The sequence below is a fragment of the Danio rerio genome, chromosome 13, assembly GCF_049306965.1.
Source record: "Danio rerio strain Tuebingen ecotype United States chromosome 13, GRCz12tu, whole genome shotgun sequence".
NCBI lineage: Eukaryota > Metazoa > Chordata > Actinopteri > Cypriniformes > Danionidae > Danio > Danio rerio.
Genome location: NC_133188.1, coordinates 7,476,493 through 7,492,499, shown reverse-complemented (window position 1 = coordinate 7,492,499; position 16,007 = coordinate 7,476,493). Strand labels below are relative to the sequence as shown.

At 37.2% G+C, this 16,007-nt stretch overlaps 1 protein-coding gene across 2 annotated transcripts in view; it reads right to left on the bottom strand.

Moving 5' to 3' along the window:
* The window catches only part of rps6ka2 (ribosomal protein S6 kinase, polypeptide 2), a 93,917-nt gene that overhangs the window by 8,727 nt on the left and 69,183 nt on the right, over positions 1 to 16,007 (bottom strand). For both annotated transcript variants that reach the window (XM_073920645.1, XM_694860.8), the window contains 8 exons: positions 14,738 to 14,840; positions 14,298 to 14,428; positions 9,504 to 9,629; positions 9,209 to 9,298; positions 5,812 to 5,970; positions 4,209 to 4,370; positions 3,958 to 4,034; positions 681 to 798 (listed from right to left, as the gene is read on the bottom strand). In XM_073920645.1, coding sequence (XP_073776746.1) covers positions 681 to 798; positions 3,958 to 4,034; positions 4,209 to 4,370; positions 5,812 to 5,970; positions 9,209 to 9,298; positions 9,504 to 9,629; positions 14,298 to 14,428; positions 14,738 to 14,840 — 966 coding nt within the window. The remainder of the gene's footprint in view (positions 1 to 680; positions 799 to 3,957; positions 4,035 to 4,208; positions 4,371 to 5,811; positions 5,971 to 9,208; positions 9,299 to 9,503; positions 9,630 to 14,297; positions 14,429 to 14,737; positions 14,841 to 16,007) is intronic.

Below are 16,007 nucleotides of genomic sequence, written 5' to 3'. Positions count from 1 at the left end.
CTCAAAATGAGCAAGTTTGAGCCACTTGTACATTCAGGAAGCGTTCAGATAAAACAAAACACCAGCGAAGAAACTCGACACAGAGGAACATTAACACCTCACTGCTAACTAGCGTTTTGGAAGAGTTATTGCAGAACAACCCAAACAGCGCGCAGAAGTATAAATGCACAGCTACGCGCATTCCATGCGCTGCGGGATACGGCGATCACTTGACGCAGAAGTATAACCAGGCTTTAGAGTGATGTCACGGATACTACGTCCATATCTTTTACAGTCGGTGGTTAAAACAGGTAAAAAAAAAGCTAATTTAATATTAATAATATTAATATTATATTATAATATTATTAATAAAATTATTATAATAAAAATTATAATAAAATTATAATATTTAAAAAATTATAATAACAATTATTATAATAAAATTATAATTATAATACTATAATAATATTAATATTATATATATATATATATATATATGTATGTATGTATATATATATATATGTATATATATATATATGTATGTATGTATATATATATGTATGTATATATATATATATATATGTATGTATGTATATATATAAATATATATATATATATATATATATATATATATATATATATATATATATATATATATTTAAAGAAGCTTCCTGAGATCATGCAGAAATAAGAAAACTGACCTTAGCTGCGTCAGACACCGTGTCCCAGTTGCCTCCTGACAAGGCAAATTTCCCACTGCCAATGCGAGCCAAGATCTCCTCTGGTGTGTCGTCAGGGCCGTTAGCAAAGGGCGTGAAACTGTGGAAGAGAATGATTGCAGAGAGTGTGAAAGAACTCGTGAGTGCGGTGAGAAGAGAAAGAAAAGAGCGGCTTATTTTTATTATTTTTCTTGCAATACCCCCATTTCCACTGCGTTATTTTTAGAGTACCCATATGGCTAGGTCGGAGGAGTGAGATTTTTTTTTTTTTTTGCAAATGTTCTGATTACACTGAGGTTTAAAGCTCAATCCATAGTCAGGGACATTAAATTGAGAGTGCTGCTTGGCTTCTGATAGCATTGTGTTCAGTACAATTACTCGGTGACTTGACCCGGCTTACCAGGTAATCCCCTCCACCCTGCTCTAGAAATTAGTCCCCTCATATGGGCAATGGGGTTGAAAGGGTGTTCTACATAGGGTTTTGATTGGTTTGTGTTGATAGGTCAACCGTTAATTTTAGAAAATTAGGAAAGGAGAGACCATGCCATGTAGGTAGACTGATTTTTGTTTGTCGTAAAGCTGCAGATGGTCAAAACACAATGGCTTACATAGAGTACAGCATGCCTAGATTAATATTCTCAGCTCATTTAGAGCAATAAATACAGTCTGTTCTTACGGAGATGAGTTTAGCATGGGGGAAAAACCTTGCAGTGTGGGTGTACGACATGTGACATTTGGATTAAATCCACCAAACATAATGGACTTTTTAAATTTATTTGTGTGTCTGGTGATTTAGTTTGTTCTTTGAACTAGTGCTGGTTTTCTTTCAACTGCTTTTGATCATGACAAACATTCAGTCCAATGTGTCTATTCTGTATAGAATGTATACTATTCTGTTTAGAAATGTGTTGAAAAAACGTGAAAAAAAATGTGTTCTCTGCGTTAAACAAGAACTGGAAAAAAAAATGAACAGGGGGCTAATAATTTTGACTTCAACTATATATATATATATATACACACACACATATATATACATATATATATGGCGAGGCAGTGGCGCAGTAGGTAGTGCTGTCGCCTTACAACAAGAAGGTCGCTGGGTCGCTGGTTCGAACCTTGGCTTAGTTGGCGTTTCTGTGTGGAGTTTGCATGTTCTCCCTGCCTTCGCGTGGGTTTCCTCCGGTTGCTCCGGTTTCCCCCACGGTCCAAAGACATGCGGTACAGGTGAATTGGGTAGGCTAAATTGTCCGTAGTGCATGAGTGTGTGTGTGAATGTGTGTGGATGTTTCCCAGAGATGGGTTGCGGCTGGAAGGGCATCCGCTGTGTAAAAACTTGCTGGATAAGTTGGCGGTTCATTCCGCTGTGGCGACCCCGGATTAATAAAGGGACTAAGCCGACAAGAAAACGAATGAATGAATATATATATATATATATATATATATATATATATATATATATATATATATATATATATATATATATATATATATATATATATATATATATATATATATATATATATATATATATATATATAAAACAACTTAATGGAACACGATCTTTACTTAAAGAGATCCCTTAAAAATGAAAATTTTGTTATGATTTAATTACACATTTATTTACCAAACTTTTAACCTATTACAGTTTCTTTCTTTTGTACAACGTAAAAGTTATATAGGAAAAAAGCTTGTACTCATTAACTTTCAAAGTATTGTTTTTTTCCAACTATGTAAGTGAATGGGTTCCAGCAACTGGAATTCCTCAAAATATCTTCTTTTGTATTCAACAGTGGAAGAAAAATCTCATGAAAGTTCACACATAATAGGGAAAGTAAATTTATTCATTCATACATTTTCCTTCGGCTTAGTCCCTTTATTTATCAGGGGTCGAGCCACAGTGGAATGAATCTCCTACTTATCCAGCATATGTTTTACGCAGCGAATGCCCTTCCAGCTGCACTGGGAAACATCCATACACACTCATCCACATGCATACACTACGGCCAATTTAGTTCATTCAATTCACTTATAGCTCATGTCTTTGGACTGTGGAGGAAACCGGAGCACCCAGAGGAAACCCACACAGAAATACCAACTGACCCAGCAGGGGCTCAAACCAGCGACCTTGTTGTTGTGAGGTGACAGTGCTAACCACTGAGCCACCGTGTCGCCCCGGAGAGTTAATTATGTGCTAAATTTCATTTTTCGGTGAACTATCTCTATAATATTATTTATATTTGTTTTTTTTTGGCATAAAAGAAAAATCTATAATTGTGACCCTAACAATGTATTTTTGACCTTATGCCAACATACACATGCAACATAATAAATTATTTATTATTATCTTTATGATATATATAAAACACCAGTTCTTGCCATGCTTTTACACACATTCCACTCTATTTTATTTAAATAAGCAGTTTAAGGCCGTACTCCAAATACCAAAGCACGCTTGTCCCTCCTCCCGTCTCCTCCGACTTCCCGCACTCACACTACAATCGGGCCTGGGCACGCTTACGTCATCGATGCTGTGCTGTTCAGTGAGCGCTCACGCTCAGCACACTGGAGATTTCTCTAGTTATATCGTTTCAGTCGGTTTGATATACACTGACATGCAGTCAGTTATTTCGCCAAACAGTCCTTAGGAATGCGGTGACACGCAGTCAGATATTTCACCGAACAGATCCGCCACTTTTGCCGCTCATAAGCAATCATAAAGCCCTCGTGCTGCAGGAATGAGGAGGTCTGCTGAAGGCGCGCAGCTGTGGTGCAGTGAGGGGTTTGCGTCTTTAATAAACTACAGCAGTTTGCGTTCACTGAACAGTAAGATTGATTAATAAATCCATATGAAACAGCACCTTAAAAGTCACGTCTCGCTTTCAGTTTTGCCCAATTGAACCGTGCTCAGGCCCACCTGTTCCAACAGGGCCAGGGCCAGCCAAGTGAACCGTGCCTGAGCCCGATTCAGCGCATCCACACTTCTCAAACGATCCGGGAAACGGGCCTGGGCACGGTTCAGATAACATAGTGTGAGTAGGCCCTAAGGCACACCAGCCCAGCAATTATCTTCAGGTTTACTTGTATTTTAAATTAGATAGATATCATAAACTATATAAAAAGTATTACCTGTTAATTTTGACAAATTTAATACATTATTTATAAGTATTAAAGTAGAAACTCTTACTTACTCTTACTAACAAAATTGTACACAGTAGTATAAGTGTAATTTATAACATATATCAAGTTAAGAGCAACTTACCCTGCCAGCATTGTGTAGAGTAAGATGCCCAGACTCCAGATATCACAGGCTGCATCATAACCCTGTTTCTTAAGGACCTGTATGAATCACATGGTTTTGTTTTTCTGTTATTTTGAATTTTAAATTAGATGAAAACATTTAACTAAACCTTAAACAGCAGTCACTTTTAAAATCATTTGACGTGAAGTTTTACAAATAAAAATACAATTTTATATAATGTTTACAACACTGAGAAATGAATCTAAAAGTACCTCTGGTGCCACAAAGTTCGCAGTATAGCAAGGTGTCATGAGCAGACCATTTTCAGCCCTTAACTGTTTGGCAAACCCAAAATCACAGATTCTGATGGACTCTGGATCGCCTGTTTCATCCACATACAGGATGTTACTAGGCTTCAAATCTCGATGCACAACCTAAACACAGAAGTAGAAACAATGATATATACCAGAGAGTAACAAACAAGTGACTCAAAATGTGTCATTATAATTGAAATAATGACATATTTATGTTTAGAAGCTTACAACAAGTAACTATTGAAGACTGTGTTATACTGTATACAGGTGAAGGTAAAATGATAAGCCCTTTTATTACTGTTTCAAATATTTTATAAATGATGTTTAACAGAACAAGGAATTTTTTTTACAGTATTTCCTATAAAATTTTTCTTCTGTAGAAAGTCTTATTTGTTTTATTTTAGCTAGAAGGAAAGCAGTTTCATTATCAAATATTTATATAATTATATCATATCAGTATAATTATCAATATTATTAGCCCCCGTTGAGCAATATTTTCCCCCAATTTTGTACAGAACAAACCAACCCGGGCTCATTGTGGGAAACGTAGCCCCGCGGACGTTTCTGCAGACCGCGATTTACGTCCTGGGAGGTACATATTCGAGCGGTTTTTGTTTTCGCGGATCCCCGAGAGGCCGCTGTGCGCGCTTTTTCGTGTCTCGGGGGCCTCTCGGGAGCGCGCGCCGTTCACGCCCGTGCCGTTCTTGCGCGAAAGGCACCGGATCGGCCGACTCGGCCGCCCTCCTCTTCCTCCTCCTCCTCCTCCTTCCCTAAACCCGAGCGACGGTTCGCAAAAGCCATTCAGAAAAAAAAAAAAAAGCAAAAGCCCTCGTCTTTGATTTCGACCGCGTTTTCGGATCCCGCCGCGTTCTTGCCCTTATTTTTTGGATTTCGTTTTTCGTCTTACCTGATTTCCGGAACGGCTGTTCCCCGGACTCAATCCCGGTCGTCGTCCCCGCGGCCGGCTCCTCCTCCTCCTCCTCCTCTGGGGCCTCCGCTCCGCCGACGCAACGCTGTGAGCTAAGCGGACAAACTGGTTGCATCAGGAAAGCCCTCCACTCGGAGGTGAGCCGTCGGCCGGCGAGCGTGAAAAGGAGGGGCGAAGCGGCGCCACACCGCTCCGCAGCGTTGCTCGAAAAAAAATAAACGTGGCCTTACGTACCTCCGGCCATGTAAATCGCGGTCTCCAGAAACGTCCGCGAGGCGACGTTTCCAGAATGAGCTTGGGTTGGAACAAACCATTGTGGTTATACAATGATTTGCTTAATTACTATAACTTCCTTAATTAACCTAGTTAAGCCTTTAAATGTCACTTTAAGCTCATTACTAGTATCTTGAAAAATATATAGTAAAATAATATTTACTGTCATCATGGCAAAGAGAAAAATAAATCAGTTATTAGAAATGAGTTATTAAAACTATTATGATTAGAAATGTGTTGAATAATTTTCTTTCCGTTAAACAGAAATTAAGTGGAAAATATGCAGGGGGGCTTATAATTAAGTCTTATAAATATATACACACACACACATGGATGCACATAACCTATATATAAACTGACCCCTTGTGAATGCAAATATTCCACAGTCTTGGTAATAGTACAGAGCACAGCTGAGGCCTCCCGCTCTGAAAAGCACTTCTGACGCAGGATCCGGTCCAGCAGCTCTCCTCCTCTCATCAGCTCCATCACCAGATACACAAACTTGCCATCATCATAGACCTGCAGCACACAGAACACGCCATTCAGTCTCTCTGACACACTGCAGTGAAGCCGCTTTCACTCACAGACATCTGCAGACCTGAGGGAACCCATAAGGGCTTATGCAACCAGAACTAAACTTGTGAAACTGGATCAGCGCTAATGCAGGTTAACGTGATACGACAGGGCCAAACTCAATCTCTGGACATTTTTTTTGGCATTTTTTTATATATATAGTTGAAGTCAGAATTATAACCCCCCAATTTTATTTTTATTTTTTAAATATTTCCCAAATGATGTTTAACAGAGCAAGGAAATTTTTATAGTATGTCTGAGAATATTTTTTCTTCTGGAGAAAGTCGAAATTGTTTAATTTCGACTGGAATAAAAGCAGTTTTTAATTTTTTAAAAACATTTTAGGGACAGAATTATTAGCCCCTTTAAGCTACATATTTGTTTCTCAATAGTCTACAGAACAAACCATCATTACACGATAACTTGCCTAATTACCCTAACCTGCCTATTTAACCTAATTAACATAGTTAAGCTTTTAAAAGTCACTTTAAGCCGTATAGAAGTGTCTTGAAAAATATCTAGTCAAATATTATTTACTGTCTTCAAGGCAAAGATAAAATAAATCAGTTATTAGAAATGAGTTATTAAAACTATCATGTTTAGAAATGTGTTGAAAAAATCTTCTCTCCATTAAACAGAAATTGTTTACCTAATAATTTGTTCTCTCATTTTAGTACATCATGGCCACAATACACTAAAGATTTCCCTCAATTTAATTTCATTTATTTTATTAATTATTAGTATTAATTGTGACCCTGGACCAAAAGCAAGTGTTATGCTGCACAGATATATTTTTCGCTATTAAAATGATCAAGATTATAATCCCGCTTTCCCTTTATATGTAAAAAAATTTGAATATAAAGTCAAGATCATGTTCCTTTAGGATATTTTGTACATTTTGTAAAGTACTTTGCACTTTTTTTTTGTCAATAACCAAGCACATGTCTGAATCATTTATATATTGATATGTACATACTGGACAAAAATAAATAAATAAATAAATAAAAAGAAGTAGTTCACCTAAAATTTTACTTCTGTAATCATTCTGAAATATTTTAACCATTTACATTTTCTTATTTCTAACTTAAATGTTAAGCATTTTATAAATGAAATTGTATTAACTGCCAATGAAAAAACGTACAGTTTTAATGCTGTTATTTTGTCCTTGTTGTAAAATAGGAATCATTTTTTTAAATTATTTTTGTCTCTTTTTCTTTTAATCAAACAATTATTTGTATTGGTCATGTAAGGGTCATATATTAACTGAACTTCTACGGTTGTGTGTGAGTGCTGTGCATACTAATTAGCATTTTTGCAGAAGTAGATAGATGCGGGTCCAAAATTAAATTCAGCTCTGCAGAAACTTCCTGTCTAAAGAGAGGTGTTAAAACTGAACACAGAAAGTTGTATGCTTTTTTGTTGTGCAGAGAATTCGTAGAAAAAGAGGAAGTATGTCGAAGGTGCGGCCAATGGAGGACTGAACAATGACTGACAAGAGACGTTACACCAAAACTCCACCTGTTAAGATCAGTTGTGTATATATGCTGGAGTCAGGAAATGTATGTTAGTTGTGAACCTCTTGAATGTAATTCTTATTGCATTGGGGTAACGTAACCCAGAGCTCTGTCATCGAATTATTCATTTGTATCTAATAAATTGTTACGATTTTTGACATTGAAGAAAACCCTTTTGAAATTCCAACATCCTCCACATGTCTTAAAATACATATTTATACATTAGGGGCAGGGCAGGAGTGGGACTAATTTTCAGCCCTGGAGTTTCAAGTCTTAGACCGGCCCACCTCAGTTCACGACTGACTATATTAAAATAACGTCATTTCCAATTCAGATTCTAATGACACTACCACGTCTTTTTCAAGGACACAGCTGCTGTAGAACTTCAAATGTTTATAATAAATATGAGAACAGAGAAGGGGAGCTAAATCTCCAACACTATTCTTTAAAACAGGGGTCACCAATCTCGGTGCTGGAGGGCCAGTGTCCCTGCAGGGTTTAGCTCTAACTTGCCTCAACACACCTGCCTGAGTGTTTCAAGTATACCTAGTTAAACCTTGATTAGCTTGTTCAGGTGTGTTTGATTAGGGTTAGATTGAAAATCTGCAGGACACCGGCCCTACAGGAACAAGTTTGGTGACCACTGCTTTAAAACATCACAATGTCCCTTCCTGCAGTATCTGAATATGTATTCGGTGCAAAATTCTGAATAGATATCCAGTCCTTTGTATTGGTGGTCACACAAAAAATGGACATAAAATATGTACACCCACATAAGTAACCCAAACAGTATTATATGTCTTAAAACGAAAAATAAAGAAAAAAATAAACAAAAAAATTACTGAGATGAGGTTCAAACAAGGGTCAGTGGCATCATAACGCAACGTGCTGACCACTGGACCACAATGACAATTATACTGGTGCATTTGGAATAAAAAGTAAGGGTCACACTTTACAATAAGGTTATTGTAATAAGGTTAAAACTAATGAACCTTATTGTAAAGTGTTTCCAAAATAAGTATTGCACTGTTATCTGCAAGACTCTTTTAACCACAGTATCACTTTCTATTGATGGCTTAAACTTTTTTATTGATTTTTAATATATTATATTAGGTGTAATATTCATTAATATTAATTATTCGAATTCTTATTTTCACTAAGGTGCCGCTGTTTGGGGTTGAATGATAGTTATGTCATCATTAACCTGCAGGCTGCATTTTTCTCATGAAAATAAATTTAAAAAGCGGAGCTGCGGCAAAATAATGAATAAAAAGAGTGAGGTAACGGTCAAATAAATAAATAAATCAATGAAAAAAAGTGCAACTGCTGAGAGTGCAAACAGCTAGGGACACTGGCCCTCGCGGCCAAAAAAAACGAACCGGCCCACCGGGAATTCTCCTAGTCCTCCCAATTAGCCAATCCGGGCCTGATTAGGGGAATATTTTTTTATTTGCGTGGAATCAAACCATTTTCCTTAATCACACATAATGTATTAAAGAAATAAATCATTAGTATAACAATAAACATTTAGATCTACAAACATTGGTGAATCACAGACAGAAAAGATGCTTCTCAAGTACACTTCTTAAATACATGCAGACATTTGTACTTGCACAGTAGAGGTTTCATAAAAAATAATAAATAATTAAAAATCACAAGACGTGACTCACATCTTTCAGAGTAATGATGTTTGGATGCTGGCCGTATCGCAGAAGAATCTCGATCTCTTCAGAGGGGTCCTTCTTGGATCTGTCAATAATCTAAAATGAAGTGGGCTGGTCAAAAGCAGAGTCTGCTAAAGCATTGACTGACACTGAGTGATGCTGTTTCTCTACTACAGTTCACCAAGAGGCTCTTATTAAACTGCCTCTGCTGTTCACTAAATGAGAACTCTGCCCTGTCATTTGTCGGACAAAGAACATGTCATGGATTTCAGTGCTTTGAAAGATTTGATTTTATACTCACTTTAACAGCATACTCCACACTGGTGATTCTGTGGACACAACGTTTGCAGACCGAATACGCTCCAATGCCGATGTCCTCCTTGAGTTCATAGCCGTCAGTGAAATGAATGTTGTTACCATGAAGTTGCTGCAATGAAACAGCACACATAAATACACTTGATATTTATTTCAATACACATTTAACTATGGATATGGTGCATGGACAACAGTGTGCTAAACAATTGAACTTGACTCATTTCCCCTCCGAAAAAGAAGTTTTAGAGTCAGTATTCTTAATAAGAATTTAGAAAATTTCCCATTGACCCTTGTTAACAATTTCAGCATTGCATCACTTCAACATTTGCAGACTAAACTGTAAGTTTTTGTTGAAGATATATAATTGCTTAATTTTGTAATAATAACAGTCCTTTATAGGCTCTATGCACAGCTAGAGTTTTAAAGCCAAACTTCCGGTGAAAGCTTAATGTAATTATTTTAAATTTCACAAGGTTGTTTTTACAGCATCTATGTTGTAATGTAATTACAATACATTCAGTTAAATAGACTTAAGCATTCATTTAGTTGTTTCATAATATGAAAGACTGTTGTAACCACTAGCACAGTTAGTTGCAACTGGCTAGTGCAGAAATGCTTTTGAAAATACTGGGGTAAAATAAACTGTCATATTTGAAAGGGTGATGACACCCCCCACTTTCGGTTTAGGTCTACCTCAGAGTTTTTTCAAAAGCATTATAATGGGCGTAGAGCTCTGCAAGCAAAGGAAAGGAGTAGGCGTGGTCAGTTGGGGAGTAGGTGGGGAGCGAACAACTGTTGTCAGTTAGCTCACAAAATGAGACACAAACCATGAGGAGACGCATGAGTTTATAGTTTACAAAGTTAAAATGCAAAGAAATAAACAGTCATTTAATGCCCTGCTACATTTGTTATCTGAATTTCATAAACACAACCACGATTTATATCATTATAAAGATAATCGTGTTCATATAAACACTATAAATGAGGACTTCTCCCTCAATCCCCGGGTCTGAATGCAGACTCAGTGCAGCAGGTCTCTTGCCCTGACTAGCCCCTGATTAGCCCTGCTGATAATCTGGAGGATTTAGGCAAAGACAGCAGCACGGCGATGTGTCTAAATGTGAACAAACTCCTGATAAAAGACAACGTCCGCCATTCTCCAATTCTCGTACTGCTTTCCAGATGAAAATGCTTGCAGCACACACACAGCTTTGCTGTATCGGCCCTGACAGCATCACAGGGAAAAACATACTACAAACCCCGTGGATCATGGAAACAAACACATGCGACCCTTCATGAACGGCTAAATACTGTGTGCACCGGGTCCGTGTCTTACAGCTTGGCACTGGCAGTTCTGTCTTGCCTTCGGAAAGAACATGCAGTCATAAATAGTTAAGAAGCAGGCTCTTCTCATAGAATAAGAAAACTCAGCTATGAATAATAATGAGAAAGCCGTCATTTTTGTACTCACAGTTTTGTGCTACGTCGATTTTTTGAAAGCTACCAGGTGCTAATGTATGTATATATATATATATATATATATATATATATATATATATATATATATAACACCCATAAAAACAACCATTCTCCTACTCTATTTCTTTAACTTTGCGCTTTTTTTTTATTGATAAGTACATGCTGGTCTGTGCTAAAATAAATACATAAAAAAGGGGTAGTTCACCTAAAATGTAATTATTCTGATATAATTTATCCATTCACATTTTCCTATTACTAATTCTAAGCATTTTTGTACCTTTAATTGTACAGTATGCACTGCCACAGACAAAGAAAAAAACTGACATAGTTTAAATGCTATTATTTTGACCTCCAGAAGTCTTAAAATAGATATCGTCACCTTGGAATTATGATGTTCTGTCTGCGTTCTGAATGATTTTGAGATATTGAACTTCAAAGTTTTTGCATTCCATAGCAAACAGTATATGTGTAACATTTGTTTTTCTAATTAAAAGGTCTTAAAAACTAAACAACTTCTAAAAAACATCCCATAATGTAAATAAGTTGTTATTTAATAAGAATATGTCAATAACTCAACTTTGACAAAAATGTCAGATAGAACCTTATAATTCTAAGGTGACAATATGTATAGATTAGGGAAATCTTTTTTTAAATGGCAATGTGCAGAACCAAACCGTTTTCCTCAAAACCATAACCCTGTTCTTTGCTATTCTGCAAGCCCTGCTTTTCTGTCTAAAATGTATAAATCTACATGCATATTATTTGCGACAGTGCATATGGAGACAGTTATTTACTAAAAGTCAAACAGACATACACTATTTGTCAAAGATGCAAATAACCAGCAGTATGTTTAGGTGAGTGAAACACCTTCTGAAAGCAAAAGCAGTTGACAGCACAGATTAAGAATTCTCCACAAATAGCTGCACTCATGCATGTTCATGAGCACCATCAGAGTAAGTTAATATCGTATGCTCGGCAGAAGCCACATCAGATCTGAATGATCTAGACAATGACACCGCAGAGCAGATATCCGCTAGTGTGCCACTGTGCTCCTGCCAATCAATGCATCTCATTCCGGTCAATGCAATCTCATCTCAGACAATTCAACCAAGCAGCTTTTCAGGTATGAACAATCTGGCAGAATTAGTTCAGCTTATGTAACACGGGTCTCTTTTTACCTATTTTTCAATCACGTTTTGTGCTGTGCAACGCACAAGTGCTTCCCTGAGGAATAGGTTGGAATCGAGTGCTTGCATACGGCCAGATCAAGGTTAAAATAATACAGAGTACAGCTTCGTCTAGGCTGACTGCAATATTTCCTACTAGCGGCAAACAATAGCCAGAAAAGAGAGTCTGGATGTGCATTAAAAACAGCTGGGTGTACCACATTTATTGTCACATTTTGTGGAAAAAATAAATAAAACAATAAAAATAAAATAATAAAAAATTGTTATTAGCATGGAAATCAGTTAAAGTTTGGCATGGATAACCATTCCTGTCAACTTCCTGTTTTTCCCAGGATTCACCCGTATATTACAGTCTATCCTGCTAACATCCCATGAAGGTATTTTCCCGTATTTGTCCTGTATTTTTAGTCTTTCTCTGAAGGGTGACAATAAACATTAAAGAGCCGAGCCTCCATATATGCAACCCAAACTGTCGAATCACCAGGGGCCGCCCCTTGCACTTACGTGAGTCTGAAAACACTTTGAAATAAATATAAAAATGGTGGGATTCCCTTTCATTACAGGTGCCGTCTCCCCTTCATATACAATCCTCAAAACATTCATATAGCAGTGCGTGACTGTCAGCTGACGCTCTCCATAGTGATAAATAGACGATGTTTCCCAAACGGATTCTGTACAGGCGATTTGAAGCGGAAAGTCTGGGTTTTGGATGAGTATTTGAACAGACATATACACATAATTAATAATAATAAAATCTAAAGATGTTGATCTTAGTGGGTTTTTTTCAAACACAACTAATTTCATCCTAAATGAACATAAAAATTTAGGAAAGCAATCGAATGCTTTCATTATAAAGTTAGATGTGTGCATTTCTAAAGTGACGCCTCTGTTAATGTAATGTAATGTTAATGTAGCCTGGTTTTAGAGGGGTTTTGGCCACTTCCAGGCTGGTTTCCAGCCAAAATGACCAGCTAAAACCAGCTTGGTTTAAGCTATACATAGCTGCTTTTGGCTGGATTCCCAGCCTGACTAGGCTAGTCAAGCTGGTTTTAGCTGGTCATCTCCCAGCCTGACCACCTAAGACCAGGCTGGAAAAGGTTGGAAACCAGCCTGGAAGTGGCCAAAACCCCTCTTAAACCAGCCTGGTCAGCCAGCTAAAACCAGCCAACCAGCTTAGGCTGGTTTAAGCAGTTTTTTTTTTTTTTTTTCTGTAGGGCCTTAATGAAAAACAACACTAAAAGCTTTTATCAGATGCTACAATGCTAAAAATAATTTTGCTGACCTACTATTTTGGCAACAAAAACAAAAGACAGTAGGCTGACAATAATTTGACTCAACAAACAAAATGCAGCAAGAGCATCGAGAAAAAACCAGCATTGAAACTAGCAAGACCAGAAATGAAACCAGCAAGACCAGCATACCTGCAAGCATTAAAACATATCTTACCAGCATTTGATGTTTTTTTTTATAATGGAAGTTGTCTCAACAAATACGTTTTTGGTTATGGTAGTTAGAAAACAAACCTTTTTACGTTTCCTCTTAATAAACAAAGAACACTAATAGCTATTTTATCAGATGCTACAATGCTAAAAATAATGATGCTAATTTGCTATTTTGTCATAAACTAAAATTAGGCAGCAGGCTTATAGGTAAGTCCACAAATAGTTTTTTGGTTATAAAATCTAACTAAAGTAGATAGAAAAGCAAACCTTTTTAAAGAATATTTACTTTGCCCCTTATAAAAAATAACAGTTATAGCTTTTTTATCAAATGCTACAATGCTAAAAATAATGATGCTAGCCTGCTATTTTGGCAACAAAAACAGAAACTAGGCAGCAGGCTAACAATAGATTGACTTAAAGTAGTTGTTTTTTGTGGTTATAGCTTAAATCTAGCTGAAGTAGTTAGAAAAGCAAACCATTTTTTAAAGAATATTTACTTTGCCCTTTAATAAAAACAACAATAGCTCTTTTATCAGATGCTACAATGCTAAAAATAATGATGTAGCCTGCTATTTTGTGAACAAAAACAAAAGGCAGCAGGCTAACAATAAGTTGACTCAACAAATAGGTTTTACAGTGCGTGAATGATTGTCAATATACTGTCCAGCTCACCTGTACAATGGGGTTTACTGAGTTTTGCTTGATCTCAGTCAAAGGTTGCTCTTGACCCAGGTTAGTGGCAACAAAGCTGAAGCCACGGAAGAGCTGGTGAGCGTTAGCGCTGGCTGGAACACCGGGTGAGTCTGTGGACACAAATACATTTAGAAAAGCCAACAAGGACAGCCTGTCTATGAGTGGAAACACACAATTGATCCCATCTGAGCAGTATGAATTGACTATGTGGCAGGACCCGAGGGCTCTTTGTAAACTGCAGTTCACTCTAATTTGTTTTTTTGCACTCTCCCCATGCTTGCTGGGCAAATTGTTATGTAAGACTTGTTTCCAGCTTGCTATCACATAGTGTGTGACATTTGAAAACCACCACTCACGATGGTTCCTTCAACTATGTTTGAAATAAAATGGAATATAAGTGTAGTATCAGTTTGTGTTACCCGTCGGTGTGCGAGATGTAAACTCAGGGTCAAAATGGAAGGTGTCCTCTGGTCGGCCGACTGCGGGTTTGAATGGAGGCTTGATTTCTCGTCTATACAACTTCTGTTAACCAAAAAGAGAAAAAACCATAATCACCTCCCTATTCACCTTGTATGTGTTATTGAAAAATCACATGTACAGAAGTATTCACAGCCTTTGCCATGAAGCTCTAAATTGAGCTCAGGTAAATTCTGTCTCCACTGATCATTCTTGAGATGTTTCAGCAGGTTATTTGAAGTTCACCTGTGGTCAATTCAGTTGATTGGACATGATTTGAAAAGGCATACACCTGTCTATATAAGGTCCCAGGGTTGACTGTGCATGTCAAAGCACAAACCAAGCATGGAGACAAAGGAATTGTCTGTAGACCTTCAAGACAGGATTGTCTCAAGCACAAGTCTGGGGAAGGTTACAGAAAAAATTCTGCTGCTCTGAAAGTTCCAATGAGCACAATGGCCACCATCATCTGAAAGTGGTAGATGTTTGGAACTACCAGGACTCTTCCTAGAACTGGCCGGCCATCTAAGCTGAGTGATCAGGGGAGAAGGGCCTTAAAACCTGATGGTCACTCTATCTGAGTTCTTCTGTGGAGAGAGGAGAACCTTACAGAAGGACAACCAACTGTGCAGCAATCCACCAATCAGGCCTGTATGGTAGAGTGGCCAGACAGAAGCCCCTCCCCTGCCTGGAATTTGCCAAAAGGCATCTGAAGGACTCTCAGACCATAAGAAACTAAATTCTCTGGTCTGATGAGACTAAAACTGAACTCTTTGGAGCTCTTCACCAGGCTAATACTATCCCTAAAGTGAAGCATGGTGGTGGCAGCATCATGCTGTGGGGGTGTTTTTCAGCAGCAGGAACTGGAAGACTAGTCAGGATGGAGGGAAAATGAATGCAGCAATGTACAGAGACTACTTCAGAGTGCTCTTGACCTTAATTCTTATTATTATTGTTCTTGTAAAGTAGGATTTTTGTAAATTTTTTAATACATAGACTACTGTAAATTACAACCATTAATGATTTATATGAATTATATTTTAGATAACGTGTTAGCTAAGTGGTTTTATGTTTTATAATAGAATATGGAATATTCTCAAATAATATTAGTAAAGAATGTGCTGTTTACATACATTTTAATTAATATGGAAAAGATTTTTTTTTTAACCGAAATATTGGATTTTTTTTTTACACGTGTGCATGTAAAACAACATAATTTGCAGAATAAAAGTA